Here is an 18809-nt window from a genome sequence, read left to right as displayed (position 1 = left end):
AGTCTGTGTAATGGTGTACAAAAGCCACATGGCTTCCTGTGCACTCTAAAAAGCAGACATCTATTTTCAAATGCTAAAATCAGATTACTTCTCTTAGTTAACGAGAAAAAAAGCAAAGCACAGCAAGACAAATGCAAGCCTTTAAACTTCTATTCACTAGTAGGCAGGCAATCAACTCTTAAGCAGCCTTACCAATGTCAGTGAAGACCACAATGATTATTATTTTACAAATGCTCTAGACTCAGAGCTTGCTTCTCACACATGAGGCATAGACTGGGAAAAGCTCGCACAACTAGTTAAGTGTCAGAGAAAGGATTTGGAACACAGCTTTTACTTGACGACAAGTTCAGGATTCTTGTGCCTCATTGACTATCATGACACTATGACCTGCTGCCTTAATATGTTTGTCTAGCAAACAGAGTGAGAACAGGTGATGGGGACAGAGTGGGAGAATCCACTTGTCACTATTCACGGTGTGATAGGGATTTTCCTAAGATGCTTTTATGGTCTTGGGACTGTGGGAAGCAAACTGTGCTTCCATCCAAGGTTTAAGTTAGGTGAAGTAATAAAAGAAGGTTGTGGCTGTATTCTCCCTGCCACCCCGCCCTGGCAATAAGGGTTAAGTGACTTGCCCAAGGTCACACAGCTAGTAAGTATCAAGTGTCTGAAACCGGATTTGAACTCAGGTCCTCCTGAATCCAGGGCTAGTGCTTTATCCACTGCGCCACCTAGCTGCCCCCTGTAAGCTGTATTCTTGGGAGATTATCTATAATACTCTGCACATAGCACAGAACTTAAGGGCAAGGGTAAGGTGTCAGGTGATACAGCTGGCTTGTGTTATCCCAGAGATTAGGTACCCTGGGTTTATCCACTGCGAATGGTGTTTCTGTGCTTTCCTCACCTTTGTGGGACAAGCATGAGGAGAGTTGTAGTATCTGAGTTTCTGAATGTGTTTCTCGCCCGATCCTTGGGTGCTAGTACAGATCTACTGAGGTTCTACTGAGAAGATCTGGTTGCGGTGAGAGGATGCTTTGTCTACTAAGGAAATCATTTGGTACAGAGGAGAGGACATTGGGTATGGTTCCATTTTTCGTTTTGCAACTTAAATCTATGTGACCTTGGGCAAGGCATTTAATCTTTTGGGGCCCTTTATAATTTTCTCTTCTGTAAAATGAGGGGGTTGGACCAGATGGCTCCCAAGATACCTTCCAGTCCCTATCCTCTAATCAATTTCCTACAACAAAGGTAATGTCTAGGGGAAGCTGGCACAAGAATACAACTTCTGCTGACTCAGAACATGAAAATTCACCAGTATCCTCTTTCATCTGAGCCAGGATTTCACTTTCAGTTTAACATCATTTATGCCATATAAATGAGTTATTTAGTGTTACTAGATATCACCAAATGATAGGAATCACTGGAAAGAAATCCAAAAGGAATAACTGTGCCCCTTTCTGTTAAAAATGAAGTCCTTCCTCCAAGAACAGAACACTTACTTTTTAGGGGAAACAGATTCTTCTAACATCGTTGACTCCTCATCTCCCTCTAATCCAAATCTATCTTTACTTTGTTTCTAGAAGACAGAAAACAAAATTCCAGAAAGTCAGATGAATGAATCCTTGACCCATTGGCCCCAGGAAACTCAAGTGTGACTAACATAACAAGACATTCAGGGCCGTTTTTCTAATCAAATTGATTAGTAAATACCTTCTTGAGGATGATGTCAATATAGCCCGCAATAAGTTGAGATATCTGCTCTCCTTCAGTTGTTTGTACAGAATAATAACTTTCCTGATACTCTCCAAAATCCTAAAGAGAACAGTATTAATAGAAATTTTTTTAAAAATCAACACCCATTTTTAGAGAGGGGGAAAACAGAAGATGGAACCAGAGAAAAAAGGAACCCCAGTTTTAATGTAACTTTAACTTTTAATAAATTTAGAGATGTTTTAAAATACCTATCCATCCAGGTATACTAAGGTCCAATCCTGTATGAAGTAAATGGGATGAGAACTTCTGCTTGCAGAGAGAGGGTTTTCCAATTATAAAATGATACAAACAAATGATCAATATAAGGAACTATTGGTTTTTTTCCTTCTCTTAATTTCTTTTTGCCCATGGCATTAATTGGAAGGTTTATATAGTTTCAAGCAAGGATGACAGTGTCAGCTGGTCAATCCATAGTAATAGTTAAGTACCTACCGTTAAGTACTGTAATAATAGTTAAGTACTACGATAAATGGCTATACAGAGTAGGTTCCTAAAAATGTTTGTAGAATCTAGTTACAAAGAAGCACATACTAACAGCTAATAGTTGTAAAAAGATGGAGTACTATCAACGCATTTGTGTTTCTATAATAACATGACTCAATCAAACCCAAACCATTCTACCCAGCCATGTTTTCCCTGATTTTCCAAGGTGAGAAAGTTATTCAAGGTCATAGAAAGTGAAATCACCTATCCCCACACCTCCCCTTCCCGACACTGTACCAGAGTGAAGCTCTTGGGCGATGCTGCCCACCGCTTGACCGTAGTAAGGGGCCACTCTTGCAGGACTTCCTTGGTCTTTTCATCCACTCGCATCACTGAGTCCTTAGTGATGCCCAGCAATCGGGGGACCAATTTATTCTTACCCTTCATCTTTTCCTGAAATAGAAGATAAGACTTATTGATCCTACTGAAGAAAAAACTCTGTTTATATTTCTCTACCATATTAAGTTGAATGGTTTCTTTTTCTTTTTTTTTTTTTTTAGTGAGGCAATTGGGGTTAAGTGACTTGCCTAGGGTCACACAGCTAGTAAGTGTTAAGTGTCTGAGGCCGGATTTGAACTCAGGTCCTCCTGACTCCAGGGCCGGTGCTCTATCCACTGTGCCATCTAGCTGCCCCCGGTTTATTTTTATTTAACTTGTGTTGGATGTGGTCTGGGATAGTATGGACACTTTAAAAGCCAGTTTACTAAAACATGCCAATTAATTCATGGGATATGAAACTGAGAGTGAGTTTCGAGGTATACCTTGCATATTTTATACCTAAAGAAAATAAAACCAAAGAAGGTGAAGTGATTTCTGATCAGTCACACAGGCAATACCAGGCAAGATTCAGACTCACATCTCTGCTTCTAAACCTAGAGTCCTTTTCATTACTCCTTGCTGTCTCCTCACCTTCTCTAGCCAGCCACTGCTCTACCTGTAGAGAACTGACCTGCACCTGCTTCCCTGAACAATTATTCCATCATGTTCTAGGCACTCTGTCCAGTAATCTAGATCTCTATAACCATTGCCTTACCCCTACCAGGAAACCTCCACATTCTACACCCCCCTCCTTCACCCCCCAATTCATCTCCAGCTGCCCCCAGCTGCCCCCAGCTGCCTGAGGCCCTTGGGACAACTCCACTCCCAGGCTGAAGAGTGAAAGTCTACTTGACCTTGGCTCAAGGATGAACTTATCCCTCCCCACTCCAGTAATTCTGAATCTCTGGCTACCACAGTTCAAACTCTGTTCTCCACCATCCAATGGATGTTCCTTTGTTCCCACCCCCTCAACCCAGCCCCACAAATGTTCACTCTAAAGCTACCCAACCCTCCCCCTGTGTCCTGGGAATGTGCTTCAGAGGTAACAAATTAACTTTCATCTTAATTCTTTTTCCTTTTTTCATTCTCTCTGAGCCCTAATTCCCTCCTTATGACACAGCTTCCTTGGTTACCTTTTCCAGCACAGAGTGATCGATGATTTCTGAATTGCCAAGTCTAATGGGATCTTCTCAATCCTTATTTTTGGTGAGGTCCCTGAAGCTTTTGATGCTGATCACACTCTTCTCCTTGATATTCTCTTCTCTAGGTTTTCCCTGACGCTGTTCTCTCCTAGCTTCCTGACCTATTAGGCTGTGACTTCTCAGTCTCTTTTGCTGGCTCCTCAACCAGGTCATGCCCATTAACCATGTGTATCCCCCAAGGCTCTGTTCTGGACCCTCTTATCTTCTCCCTATATATTATTTTGATTGTTGATTTCATCAACCTTCATGGGTTCAATTACCATCTCTATGCAGACATCCAACCCTAACCTCTCTTGACCTCCAGTCTTAAATTATGGAACTGCTTATTAAACATCTTATACTTGGCGTCCCAGTAGACATCTTAAACTCAACATGTTCAAAACTTAACTAATTTTCTTTCTTCTCAAACCCTTCTCTCTTCCTAACTTCCCTAGGGTACCATCATCCTTCCAGTCACCCAGGTTAACAACTTAGGTAACATCCTCAGTTTCTTCCTCTACTTTAAGCCCTATATACAACCAGCTGCCAATTCCTGTAATTTCTACCTTCCTAACATCTTCTGCATATGTCTCCTTATCTCTTCTGACACTGCTACCACCCCGGTGTAGGCCCCAATCACTTCAGAGAGAAAGGCACACTTCTTCAAGTGTTAGAGTGAAGATTTGTTCCAAAAAGACTAGGAAATATGAACTGTTTCAGGAGAAAGGGAGAGGATGGACACTAGACCTGTAATTTCACTGATGTGGGGAACTCAGAGATAAGGAAACTCTCTCTACCAATGCAGGTCAGCAATTTATAGCTTTTGGTAGTTGCTCAGAACACAGAGATATTAAGTGATTGGCAGAGGGTCATCCAGCCAGTACAGTTAGGGGCAGGACCTGAATCTAGTTCTAAATAGAACAGATAGGACTGAACAAATAGTGATCCCAGTGAGAACAAAATAAATAACTAAACAAATAAAAGGGGGCACGGAGAGAATGCAACATTTTGTTCAGACTGGGAACCTGTGGGGAAGACAAATGTTTGCAACCTGTAAACAGCCATTTCCTGTTCCCTATCATTAATGACCCCAGCTATAAAAGCTCTCAGCTGCCAGGTGATATGGTTATCATGCATGATGCATGGCAAACACACTCAGCTCCCTCAGCAGTTGGGATGGGGGTAGCTGGCTGAGTAGGTAGGTTGACGTATGAATGTGGAAAGTAAAAAACATATGAAAGAGAGCACAAAGAAAAAACAGACAAGAAGGGCAATATTGGTAGCATGTTAAATTCCATGTTAAATTTGGTTTATGTTTTTAAAAAAGTTATACATTGTAGATTTATGGTTTTGTGTGCTATCCTCTTTCAATGTATCCTTTAAACATGTGTGTGTGTATAAATGTTATTATTTGTTGATGACTATTGAGGGTTTTTAAAAAATTTATTAATTTAAAAAAAATTTTAAAAGAAAAGAAAAAAAGCAAGAACATACTCTTACTGGGATAAACCTGAATGGCAATCATTGGGCCTGGGTCCTTAGTGAGCATTTCCACAGATCGGTTTCAGTACTTTCCAGGTTTCTTTTTCTTACCTACCTCTTTGCTACCCTCAAGGAACATTCTACCCCAAGACTCTGCTCTCCTGATTGGTGGTCCCTTCCTGGGACCACCATTTTAGGATGGACAAGAGATATGCATCACCTAGTGTATACATGGATAATCTCCAGACTTCTTTTTCTCTTTGCCTGCTGCCTTGCCATCTTCCTCCCAATTTCTAGCTCCCTTAAATTTGCTTTCTTACCCCATTAGAATGTAAACTCCTTGAAAGCAGGAATTGTCTTATTTGCTTGTATTTCTATCATAGCACAGCGCCTGGCACATAGTAATTACTTAAATGCTTTATCTACCTATGCATAGACAGATGTGATATCTAAATCCTTGACATTTTAATGCAGAATGGAGAATACTGATATACATAGTGGAGTAGGCAGAGAAACTCATGCATTACAGTGTTTGAGGTCTGATTATAGGAGGTTTGAGTCCTTACACATTTCAAAGAACCATGATGAATCACTCAGTCAAACATTTGTAAGTGCTTAGTATATGCCAGGCACTATGCTAAACACTGAGGATACAAGAAAGGAAAAAGATAGTCTCTGCCTTCAAGATGCTCGCAATCTAATGGGGGGGGGGGAGAGAAGACAACATTCCCCAACCCTCCAAAAAGTCAGTAACTTCTGAACACCCATATACATGGATAATAGCTGCCCTGTACTTTGTATACAGTATGTAATCAACAAAGTTCCTAAAATACTCATAGTAACTCAGGAGATAAAAGTAATATTAGTATGAATAAGCATGGCATGTTGAGTACTTAAGATATGAGCACAAGTAGATGAAAAAGGAAAGTAGACTTAGAGCTGAGAAGAAACATGATTTTTTTTTGTACTGAGAATTTATTTTTATTTTATTTGACCTTTAAAAATGATCTACTGATATAAATAAGCAAATATTATTTGCTATGGTAAAAAAAAATCACCACTAATGGGGTATTTTCCTGAGTGACACAATTTTTCTATCTCCTTGCTTTCTATGCTTAGAACATTGTTAGCACTTTTTGTGGTAAGAAAAAAAAAAACTGAAACAAAGTAGATGCCTGTTGATTGAGGAATGGCCAAGGAAAAATATGGTTCGTGGTTGTGGTTTATGCTTTAATAAATAATGATTATGAGGAATCCAGAGGAGCATGGAAAGATTCTCATGAATGTATAGAAAGTAAGAACCTGGAAGAAGTAATTAAATATGTATGTATATATTTATATGTATATAAGTATATACACGCAGGTATATATGTGTGTGTGTATCTATACACATATATAAAATGACAATATTATAAATGGAAAGAACAACAACAAAACAATTGAAATCAAATGTCATGAAATAATAATAACCAAGGTTGGCCCCAAAGAGACAGAAGAAGGCACTCCTTCCCCTGTGATTCCAGGCAGAGGTGAGGGACTATGGTGTAGAACATTGCATATCACATCACATTGGTTAGTTCTGTCAGATAATTTTTTTCTTTTTCTGTTATAAAAGATAGCTTTTGGGGAGAGGTAGGGAAAGGGTACGGTGGCGGGGAATGTGATATAAAATCAAAACATATCAATAAAATTTATTTTTATAACTAAACATTTCATTTTTCCTAAAATTATCCTCCCTTCCCCCCAAAAAAGACTTGCTACTTCCCACCTAGTAGAAACAATTATGGCAAAGAATATTATTTTGAGGACTTTGAGACATACCACAAATCCTGAAACAATGATAGAAATGTCACAGCTTCACTTTTTTTCAAACAAGGGACAATATTTCAGTGAGAGTTCAATAAAGTTAGCTAAGGGGTTTGGGAAAGAGAATTTGAAGGAAGATAAAGATAGAATGGATATAACAAAGCAGTTTTGGAACTAAATGGACCTTATGGATAGACCAAAGGGTCCACAATACTGACAAGGAAAAAAACGAGGCCTGAAAAAAGAAATGAGTGGCTCTACAAGGGGTGTATTCAACCCAGAGTGGACCCCAATGCTTAATCTAATCTGGCTCTAAAAGCAATGGACAGATGTCAGGATGGAGGTGTGGAGGCTGCAGCCAGTTAATTTGCAAGCACAGCGTTGGCACAAACAGCTGACAGGACCCAGGAAAGGGATGGGAGATAAAATATGGTTTGCAGCTGTTCCTTCCATCTTTACCTCCCTCCCCCCCCCCCCATCTGCAAAGCTCCACTGTAAGGGATGCCTTTGTGAGAAAGAAGACAGGGAACACAGAAACCTGATGGATTACTTTAACACGTGTCAAGATCATTCTGGCATACAGAAAGAAGCCACTGCAAATAAGGCAACAAATTAAAATGGAGCTATTAGAAACTATCAGCAAAAAAATACAATAAAATAAAGAACCCAAAGAATGTTGAAAGTAGCAGCTGAGACTATCATTATTTGCAATCCCCCCTCCCAAAACCCGGAACAGCTGGGGAGAGTTAAAATGGTGAATAGTGAACACAAGCACAAGGAACATTTTTTCCCCTTCCTTTTTAAGGCAAACATATTTGCTGAAGCTCAAATATTTGATATACAGCACGATCAAAACTAAATTAGCAAATTCTACAACTGGCCACTTCACCGCCAACATACATGCAAATTCTATAACCAGCCACCCCACCATCAACATACACATATATACTGACCTTCCCCTTGGAAATTCAAAATAAAGTTAGTATATACCACTTCAAGAGAAAGGACTTTTTTTAAAAACCTTCTTACTTGAATCCTGCCTGTTCCAAGGAAACTTTCTCTAGGTGTACTATTTTCCCTCTGACTTGCTTTAGGAGTGCATGTAGATAGTTAAACTATATTATAAGGCAGGTGTATTTGTGTATTACGCAAAGAAGGTGTAGAATCCCTGAGGCTACTCTTTCTCCATCTCTCTCATCCATCCCTCATACCTCTAGCTAAAATTAGGTCATTTTCCTAGAAAGTCCTACAATTACTATCCATTCCCTCTGATGCTAACACTGCTGATAACTACCTTCATTTTTTTTTTAAAGGAAACAATGTAAGCATTTGCAAAGTGCTGGGAAATATATGTGTCTAAGTGCATCCATCCATGTGTGCATGTGCACTGAACATTCCGCCAGAGCTTTATTGGCAGGCACAGTGAAACTTGCGTTTAGATTCAGTGGGTTCAAATCCCAGCGGGGTCGGTGACAGCATGAGCTTGGGGAAGTTGCTTAATCTCTGGGGGCCCTGGTTCTCTCATCTGTAGAATGAGGATACTGAATGAGATGCACTTGAGGATCTATTCCAGCCCCACATTTATGATCCTATGATGCATAGGAAGCTTATGACAAAGTAGAACAAGTTTCTAGGGAGAGTTTGAAGAGGAGCAGGTTTAGAAGGGAGTGTGTAACCTGGAGATAAATACGTCTTCTCTGGACTTCAAGGTTCCTCACCTGGAAAATGAAGGGGCCTGCTAAAATGATCTCCTAAGGACTCCTCTAGCTCTGAAATGGTACAATCCTAAGATCTGCAGAAGTGCAACAGGAGTTATAAAGGAAATCAGGTATATTGAAATAAAGATGCAATTTTTCCCATCTGAGTTCAGAGACACTCAGAAATCTATCCACAGACCCTTTATGGGCCCAGAACCCCAGGTTAAGAGCTTCTGCATATGAAATGAAAAAGTCAGGCCTATTATCTTTATAAACAAAAAGGTTTCACAAATGAAAAGCTATATTTAACTGACCTGTCAATTCACTCTATTTTTGAATTTTATTTTTAACACTGCCACAAGTGAATGAAAGGCAAAAGTCCCTATCTGCTGATCTTGATCAGAGTCAGTGGATAAAAAGCCAGAATAAGGGAGAGGAGTGCCAACTCACATTCCTACACATACATCTGAATAATATGTGGCTCAGAGTGACAAAACCGGATAGGAAAGGACATCTAACAATGACACACTTCTCCCTATGAAGTAAGACCCAATAGGTATGCCTTGCAAAAGGATGCAAAAACCATTAATTCAATACAGAACATTGCCAGATTTTATTATGCTTGACATTTAAAACAGATGGTAACACCATGAAGGGAAGAAATACTTATGATTATGCAAAAACAAAACATGAGTAACTTCAATAAAACAGTCCAACTAGTCCTTTCAGACAACCCCCCACGAATTTTTCAATTCTATGTAAAATGATTAATATACAGAGCATCAACATTTAAATGTTTCAGCTGATTAAAATTTTATATTTTTTAAATTTACAGTTTTTAATATATGGAAATAAATACTGGTAAGTTAAATTATTTGGAAACCACTCACTGGTTTTTCTCTTTACTTTCTAAAGCACTCTAGTATCTTCCTTTCATAATTTAATACCTAAATTAAGTTTCAGAATTTAGGGTTTGGAAGGCCCATTACTCAGTGGTTTAGAATTCTGGCTCTCTCAGCTCATTTAAAAAGAACAGAAAAAGCATAGAAAAAGGAATCATTTAATAAAAGATTAAAGCTTTAAGTATTCCATTAACATCTTCCAAAAGAAAAATTTAGAATTAATGGAATTTCAATGATTAAAGTCAAATTTTTTAAAGTATATAAATATCAGCAATAGATTCTTACCCTTTCCTCTCCTACTTCCAAGATGGGGAGAAAACAAACCCAAGATGCTTGGGTTCCTTATATTTTCCTAAAAGCTCTTTCAAAATCGTTTCATTCGCTTGAGCAAACCTTCAGGGCATTTTTCTAACCCCAAACCTTCACTTTCCATTCTCCCCGCACACTACCCGCCTCCAGCTCTGTCACTGACTTAAAAGACAATGGTCAAAGTAATAACTATTTTCTGCTTTATTTTCTAATCATAATTTGAGCCATTTACTGATAGTATATTTTTTAGTTTTAGAATATTGATTGAGTTTCCTTTCTACAAGGACCTGAGTTAAAACCTTCCCTCTGATGGTCATTACCTAAATGACCTTGAGCAAGTCACTCAACCTCCTTTGGCCTCAATGTCCTCATCTATAAAATGACTTGGATGCTTTAATGACCTCAAAGATCCTTTCCAATTCAATATCTTTGATTCACTGATACTCCATTTATTACCTGCTAAATGTTATTGTGGGACAGCTAGGTGGCACAATGGATAGAGTGCTGGGCTGGAAGTCAAAAAGACTCCTCTTCCTGAGTTTAAATTTGGCCTCAGACACTAGCCAGGTGACCCTGGGAAAGTTACTTAATCCTGTTAGCCTCAGTTTCCTCATATGTAAAATGAGCTGGGGAAGAAAATGGCAAACCACTCCAATATCTTTGCCAAGAAAACCCCAAATGGGGTCACAGAGTCAGACACGACTGAAAAATGACTCAACAACAACATACATTACTCTAAATCTATTTCTTATGATTTTGCCACAACCTCTAATGTTTCTTGAGTATTTTTATTGATATGAGTATTACTTTAGGGAAAATAATTTATGTTATTAAAAATTATTTGTATACAATAAATTAATTGTATATCTGGAAGCCATAGAAGTTTCAAATTTTGTTCCTATGAGTTTCTCTTCATTGATGTAGCTGACTGTAGAGCATACTAATGTGTTGTGTTGGTTTTTTTTTAATCTCATGTCTATTGACATGATCTCTCAGGGATCTATAGATACACATGATTTTGGTTGGCCCAAGAATTAAAGCATTTCTCTTGCAGCCCAGGCAGCCCCAGAAAGACAACCATACTTACTATACTTATTACCCACAGAGTTTTCTCTCTTCAATTTGATGATAATGGGGATGGATGGGATGGTAGGTATTGATAACTGAAGAATCCAAATAAATACATAAAGTACACATTTTTTCATTGAAAATTAGTTGAGTGGGGGCAGCTAGGTGGCGCAGTGGATAAAGCATTGGCCCTTGATTCAAGAGGACCTGAGTTCAAATCTAGCCTCAGACACTTGACACTTACTAACTGTGTGACCCTGGGCAAGTCACTTAACTCCCCATTGCCCCGCAAACACACACACACACACACACACACACACACACACACACACACACAACCATTGAGTGATGCAAAGTTTTTTTTTTTCTTTTGGCAAGGTATCCAAACATTGTCTACCTGAACATCAAATTGTGTGAAAGGCAGGGTGGCATAGTGAATAGAGGATGAGAATTGGGGTAAAAAAGAAGCGAATTCGAGTTTTGTGACTGAGCAAATCATCATGGTCTCTGTTACTCATTTATAAAACAAAGATAATAATAATACATAAAGGTTTGTTGTGAGAATTACATGAGATAATAAATGCAAAAGCACTTTTAAATCTTAAAATCCTCTACAGATGTGAGCAAGTATAATAATGATGATTATTAAAGTAACTAAAAATACTTCCATCAGCACAAAAAAATGTAACTCTTCATTCAATACATCAAAATTGCCCCTTACATAATTATGCAGATTTTTCCAAAGTGAAAGTGGATTAAGTACAAGTACAATTATGGCCCTCAATATCCCAAATGGTGGCTTAACTCCTGTGGCTTGCTTTAGCTGTGGGTATGCAAAACTGTTTGCAACACCCTTTCTCTGTTCTTCCTGACTCTGTCTTGGAAGACCAGTTGCTGGTCAGCTGGTTTTGATTCTGTTGGTAGGAAACTGAATCCTGGGGTACACTGCCAAACTGTGTGCTTTCTATATGGGCAGAAAAACAGAGTTTTAGGAGTTTAAAATTACACTAAGACTTCTGGGATGCCATGCATTTCCCTGGTCAGGAGTAAGATGGAGGAGAGAAAAAGAAGAAATCTAATGTGGAGCAAGACCAATCATTTTGAAATAAATTAATTAGAAAAGCAGAGGCTCTATAGATGGATAGAATGAAGGGAGAATGTAGATATCATGACAATGGATCATTCAATCAAGTGAAGCAGAAATCAGTGGTGCCATCGAGGGGGGTGGGAACAGGAGCTGCATCTGTGGGGACAGGCCCTCTACCAAAGAAGGTGAGGTCTTCTCTACCACCTGGACAATCCCATCAAACTCAAATAGAAGTGGAACCATGTGGGTGCATATTGACTCAGAAATCACAAAGTAACATTATCTATGTTATATTGTATATTTATTTTTTTAAATCCTCCAATTATATTTTAATTTGGTTTAGGCAGGGACTTGAAGCATGAGAGTTTGTGACACCTCTGGCCTAAAGGACTGAGATTTTGAGAATCAGGGTCACACAACCAGGAGTTGTATGTGTGTCAGAGTTGGAACTTGAACCCAGATCTTTGTGCAGAGGCAGGTTTCCTATCCACTATGTACTCTATCTACTTTTTTGAAGCACACATGTGGCACACAGGACAGAGCACTGAACCTGGAGTCAGGAAGACCTGAGTTCAAATCCAGCCTCAGACACTTACTAGCTGGGTGACTCTGGTCAAGTCACTTAACCACTGCTTGCCTCATTTTCTTTCATTTTAAAATGGGTATAACATGAGAACCTACCTTGCAGAGTCGATGTGAGGGTCAAATGAGATAATCACTATAAAGTGTTTAGCATGTAGTAGTACTATATAAATGCTTAGTTAACCCTTTCTTTAGCCCTTCCCCCCATGCCACGGCTTTTTCACATGATCTTCTTCTTTATGCCAAGAGAATCATAAAATGATAGCATGGGAAACTGTCATGAAGACCCTTTAGTCCAAGTCCTTTATTTTAGAAAGGCAGTGACTTTCCAGGGCTTCTTGGCTCAAAGCTGAGATCTCTAGACTCACAACACCAGCACTGCCTCTCAGGTGCCACTCTATCAAATTGAAAGCATGCATCCTTAGACTGTGAGCTCTCTAAGAGCAGGGTGCTCCCCCACTACCTTTTTTTTTTTAAACTTTTCTTTCTATCTCCACCCTTTTCTACAGTGCCTGGTACACAGTAGGCACTTAATGAAAGCTTATTGATTCGACTTCTTTTTCTATGAACAATTTCTACAATGCAAAAAAGAGAAACTGACGTGTACTATCAATTTCAGTCATATTACTAGCAGGTTTTGCTTAACTGTTTTGGGGGAATAGATACTGTAGGGTAAGGAAATATGGTTCAAAAGGAAAATGCAATTAAAAAGGGTTTTAAAAAAAACAAACTAAGACAAAGAACAAAATAAAAAGTTACTCATGGGATGTTGAGCTAGAAGAGACTCTGGAGATAAAGACTAGCCTCCTAAAGATGGAAAAACTGAGGTCTGTGGAGGTTAAGGGGCAATTGCTGAGTCACAAAATTATTAAGTAACAGCTGGGATCTGGAGCCAGAACAGCAGGCTCCACATCTACTGGTGTTTCCACAATACCTCACTCTGCTTCTGCTATCTGTGCTAGGTGAGTCACAGATTAAAACAGATGTTAAGTGCCTCTGATGAGTTCATAGTCTTGGATAAACAACACTCATAAGAACAGATCACAGTGCTCATAAGAAGCAGAGTCAAAATTCGAACCCGTGGCTCCTGACTCACATAGTAGTCTTTTTCCGGTACATCTCAGTGTCTCACACATTTTTGAGAAGTCCTGTTCGGCCCATGAGATTAGTAAAACATACAGTTGTCAGCACCCATTTCAATAGAACACAAGAGACAGAGTGTGGGCAGAATGGAATAGCTTGACCAAAACCACATAGCTCACCTTCACGAGGAAAAAGGAGACACCATACGTCCGGAGAGAACGTGCCAGTTTTACATATTTCACCTTGGCTTCTATTTCCGACATCTCACCACAGTTTTTGTGCTCCTGCAAGAGTCCAAGATCCCAGGGGAAAGTTACTGCATACTACCATGAGGTAATCATTTGAGCAATCTCTATGGCACATTAGGAAAATGTACACGTGAGATCCAATTCAGGGCAAGCTCATCCTGAAAACTGGGGCTATGAGAACAGAGGACATGACACAGGGGAGCTGAGGGCCTGGAGATGTCGAGGGGAACATCATTTCTTTAACTTTTTCAGTTTTTTAAAAATTATTATTATTTAAAGGTTTTAGTTCCAAATTCTATCCTTCTCTCATTCCCTCCCTCCCTTCCCTCCTCCCACCCCTGAGCAATCAGATATAGGTTATACATGCACAATTATGTAAAACATTACCATTTATTTATTAATTTATTTAAATAGTTAATTTTTTAAAATTCCGAACTAAGAAAATATCAAATAAAATGTACATTGCTATACAAATAATAGAACTGAAAAAGAGGATTAGATAGGAAATTTAAGATCTATTATGGACAGCTTGCTTTTCTTTTAAAATATATCATAAATTCAACCTACAGCTTTCAAACCTGTCCTGCTTGGTCATGGTTCTCTCTGATCTTCCTTCTGTTTTCTTCTATGTAGTTTTTCTTTCTTTCTTTTTTTTTTTGCAGGGCAATGAGGGTTAAGTGACTTGCCCAGGGTCACACAGCTAGTGTCATGTGTCTGAGGCTGGACTTGAACTCAGGTCTTCCTGAATCTAGGGCTGGTGCTTTATCCACTGTGCCATCTAGCTGCCCCTTCTATATAGTTTTAAATGCATAAATGAACCTCTCTTCCCTCCTTTTTTTTTGGTTCCTAGATATCTCCCCTCCTCCTCACATGCCACATTGGGGAGAAAAAAGGGCCTTCATTTTGATATACTATCAAATGTCTCCCCCTTCTACCCTTTCTTGTGTTTAGCCTCTTTTTGATCCTGGGTCTCCCTATCTCACCCAGATTAGAATTCCTTCAGCAGCCCCTCACAGGCATAATAGCAAAGCTAATCAGTATGAAAGTTTTAACCTGTTCTGGATTTCCCACTGGGATGGTCTGTTCCTCCTCAGGCAGCCTGGTGTTCCTCTGCTCCTGGGGGCTCATTACTAGGGCCATACCTAGTACAGACACCCAAACGGTTGTAAGTCCTACTGAAGCTTAGAACTTCTAAACTCAAGTGATCCACCAGCCTCAGCCTCCCCAGGGGGAAAAGCTACAGGCACCCGCCAACCATGCCAGGCCTTAAAGTACAAGAATGACTGAAATAAAAATGGTTGGCACGGATCATGGAGTTACATTTTTAAGAAACCTGACACCAACAGAAGGTGTGAAAATGGTATGTCTCGTGACATTTTACATGCTTGGAATCCAAGACAAAAAAATGATGTCTAGATGGGAGTCTTGGAACGAATGTTTCAAAGCAACTATAATTCTTAAGTTCTGAACAATTCTCCTGGAAGAGATTCATCAGTGGTAACTTAGGAATGATTTAAACTTCCACTTTTAAAATATACCTCTAACATAGGGGCTAGTGATAGGAAATGGACATGTGATATCACTGACTGGTACACAGAATACTCAGGTGAAAAAAACTCTCTCTATCAATGTAGGTCAACATCTTCTCTGGAATTTAGAGACCTAAAGAGCTGAATACTATGTACAGAGGTTAAGGGATTTACTGAGGGTCATGCAGCCATTATGTGTTGGAGGAAGGACCTGAACACAGGTCTCTCTAGCTTCAGCTGGCTCTCTATAAACTATGCCATGATTTTTCTCCAAAATAATGGCTCCTGAGTAAAGGTGTCAGCTGAAAGCAAATCAGTATGAAGAAGCGGCAGATAAAACAACTCTTGCTGTGCCGCAACTGCGTGATATCTTGTTGGCTGCTGATGAGGAACTGTCTTTGAAAATAAGTATGGGGCAGCTAGGTGGCGAAGTGGATAGAGCACCGGCCCTGGAGTCAGGAGTACCTGAGTTCAAATCCGGCCTCAAACACTTAACACTTACTAGCTGTGTGACCCTGGGCAAGTCACTTAACCCCCATTGCCCCACAAAACCAAAACAAAACAAAAACCACAACAACAACAACAACAAAATAAGTATGACTATGTCTGAGACTGAGTAAATTCACTGAGTAACCTTCAACTAAAATCTATAGAGTAAGAAAATATATACAGTATACCTAAAGAACTGACAGCTTCTTTACTCTTGAGTTATTGATAATTAATGACATAAATTAGCTTCCTTTCTCTTGAGTGAATGATAATTAATGACATAAATTAGCTTCTTTACTCTTTAGTTAATGGTAATTTATGACATAATTGGAGGGCATGCATAGGGTAGAAGTCAGGACTATGACCAAAAAAAAAGGGTTTGCAAATAAAAAAGAGAGAGAGAACGGTATTTAGAGTAGAAGATTAGGAAGACTACATTTTCAGTACCTGAAATATTCTCTTTTCAGCTCCTCTTTGCTTGATGTATTCTTTGGGCAGAAATTCCTTTAGACTGAGGGAAGAAAAGGTAAACCATTTAATATGTTGTGATAAATATAATAAAAGAGAAAAGGGACCATTCACGAAATTTCAAGGTCAAAGTCTTAGACCAATTCCATCTGTTATCAAGTAGTCTTGGTCCAAGTCGATTTGGGGGGAAAACAAAACAAAACAAACAAAAAACCCCAAAACCCAACCATTAATTAAGCACATGCTATGTGCCAGGGAAAGTGATTTTTTCAAGTGATTGGGAAACAAGGATGAAAAACAAAATGCAACTCACACTTCAAGGAACTAATATGTAATAAAGAAGAATAGAGAAGTGGAGAGAAGGGAAGATAGGACATAGTTACAAATAAATACAAGTCAGAATAGAAAAATAACTGAGAGGGACAGGAGCAGCCCTCAGCTCACTTCGCCAGCTTCTCAACATCTCCATCGTGTCCTTCAGTGCTGACCAGATTGCTGACTTCAAGGAGGACTTCCTCCTTTTTGACAGGACTGGCCAGAGCAAGATCACATTAAGCCAGGTTGGTGATGTCCTGTGTGCTCTGGGTACCAACCCAACCAATCCAGAGGTCAAGAAGGTTCTGGGAAACCCCAGCAATGAAGAGTTGAATGCTAAGAAAATTGAGTTTGAGCAGTTCCTGCCCATGATGCAGGCTATTTCTAACAACAAGGACCAGGGAAGTTATGAAGACTTTGTTGAGGGGCTGCGTGTGTTTGACAAGGAGGGCAATGGCACAGTCATGGGCGCTGAACTTCGCCACGTGCTAGCTACCCTGGGTGAAAAGATGAAGGAAGAGGAGGTGGAAGCTCTGATGGCAGGTCAAGAAGACTCCAATGGCTGCATCAATTATGAAGCCTTTGTCAAACACATCATGTTCATATAAATGGAACTCTCAAGAACAAGTGATCTCTGTGAAGACTGACTGGAAACTAAGCCATGAACTTTAGGAACATTCATATTCAACTCTCCAGATCAGTTGACCAACAAGGCAGGAAAAACCAAAGGAATTTGGACTATACTATACTGAAGGCCTCCCCAATTTTTTATGTACCTTTTTAGTTTTCCTTCTGAATCCTCAAGTTATGTTTCTACTACACAAGTCAAATGTTTGCAGAAGCAAACATCCTGGACAAAGTTTCTACAGGTCTCCAGTCGAAGTTCTCTCTCTTTCGGTGTTATCCACCCTGGGTAAATGTGTACCCTTGAAAGAATCTAACAGTCAATAAATTGCTTTGGTCAGTCAAAAAAAAAAAAAGAAAAAAAAGAAAAAGAACTGAAACAAATGGTCTAAGAAAGTTTGAAGACAGATGAATTTTAGCAGGGGACAGGAATGAGGGAGGGGAAAGAGTGGGGGAGTCAAGAGAGGCTTCATGGAAGAAGGGCACCTGAGCTGCTCCTTCAAGGAAGACAAGTATTTCAACAGGTAAAAGAACCACACAGATATGGCTAGAACTAGGAAGGCGATGTTGGGTACCTACATAAAAGAGAGATTAGAGAAAATAGAGTGGTGGGAGGGAGACCAGTTAGGAGGCTTTTACATAATATTCTAGACAACATTTAATGACTTCTGGTGATGTGAGGAGTGGAGAAGAAGGGAAAAAATATAAATGAAATTATGATTCGTTTAATAGTTAGCCGTGGCACACAGCACCCCAAAGCTAGGTCACAAATAAAAAAACTACCTGAGAAAGTCAGACCACACTCAACCACTTCTTGGGTCCACACTCAATCACTTTCTTGTTGACAAGGGATAGGTAAATTGGTTCTTTCTTAGGGCTTTCCTATTTCCTACTTACTTGTAAGCAAGATAACACTCCAACCACGTGAAAAAACAATCAGAATCGGACCAAAGATGAGCCCCAAGAAATTCTAAACTTACAAGAGCCACCATTCAGAAGTGTTTGCTATGCTCTGGCTACTAAGAAGTTATACTCCTAGAGGGCATTAAGATTTACAAAGAACACTTCACTAGAAAAAGTTGTTCAATGTTTGAAATCAAATGTAAATCAGTATTCAGAAGAGGGCTTTTGATGTTCCAGAAAAGAGATCTGGTCAAGTATACCGTTTATTATCCCCTTTTACAGATAGGGAAAATGAGGCTTCAGTTAAGTTCTCTCTATTCACATAGCCTCTAAATTAGTTCAGACCTCATCATCTCTATGAGGACTACTGTAATAGTCTCTTAGTCACAAATATTTTCACTTTCCAATCCAACCTCCACAGAGCTGCCAAATTGCTATTTTTGCTATCCCTTGCTTGAATCTCTC

General features: G+C 39.3%; 2 protein-coding genes across 4 annotated transcripts in view; one reads left to right on the top strand and one right to left on the bottom strand.

Moving 5' to 3' along the window:
• Positions 1-18809, bottom strand: part of TLN2 (talin 2) — a 604144-nt gene that overhangs the window by 214254 nt on the left and 371081 nt on the right. For all 3 annotated transcript variants that reach the window (XM_043982393.1, XM_043982391.1, XM_043982392.1), the window contains exons 10-14: positions 16482-16545; positions 13948-14052; positions 2491-2646; positions 1708-1809; positions 1497-1573 (exon numbers count right to left, since the gene is read on the bottom strand). In XM_043982393.1, coding sequence (XP_043838328.1) covers positions 1497-1573; positions 1708-1809; positions 2491-2646; positions 13948-14052; positions 16482-16545 — 504 coding nt within the window. The remainder of the gene's footprint in view (positions 1-1496; positions 1574-1707; positions 1810-2490; positions 2647-13947; positions 14053-16481; positions 16546-18809) is intronic.
• LOC122741548 (myosin light chain 3, skeletal muscle isoform-like) lies at positions 16744-17722 on the top strand. The gene is made up of 2 exons (XM_043985129.1): positions 16744-16762; positions 16929-17722. The coding sequence occupies exons 1-2, from the start codon at positions 16744-16746 to the stop codon at positions 17423-17425; spliced, it is 516 nt and encodes a 171-aa protein (XP_043841064.1). The 3' UTR covers positions 17426-17722.

This window comes from Dromiciops gliroides, chromosome 2 (assembly GCF_019393635.1).
Source record: "Dromiciops gliroides isolate mDroGli1 chromosome 2, mDroGli1.pri, whole genome shotgun sequence".
In the NCBI taxonomy this organism is placed as follows: domain Eukaryota; kingdom Metazoa; phylum Chordata; class Mammalia; order Microbiotheria; family Microbiotheriidae; genus Dromiciops; species Dromiciops gliroides.
This window is presented reverse-complemented; position numbering and strand designations above follow the sequence as displayed.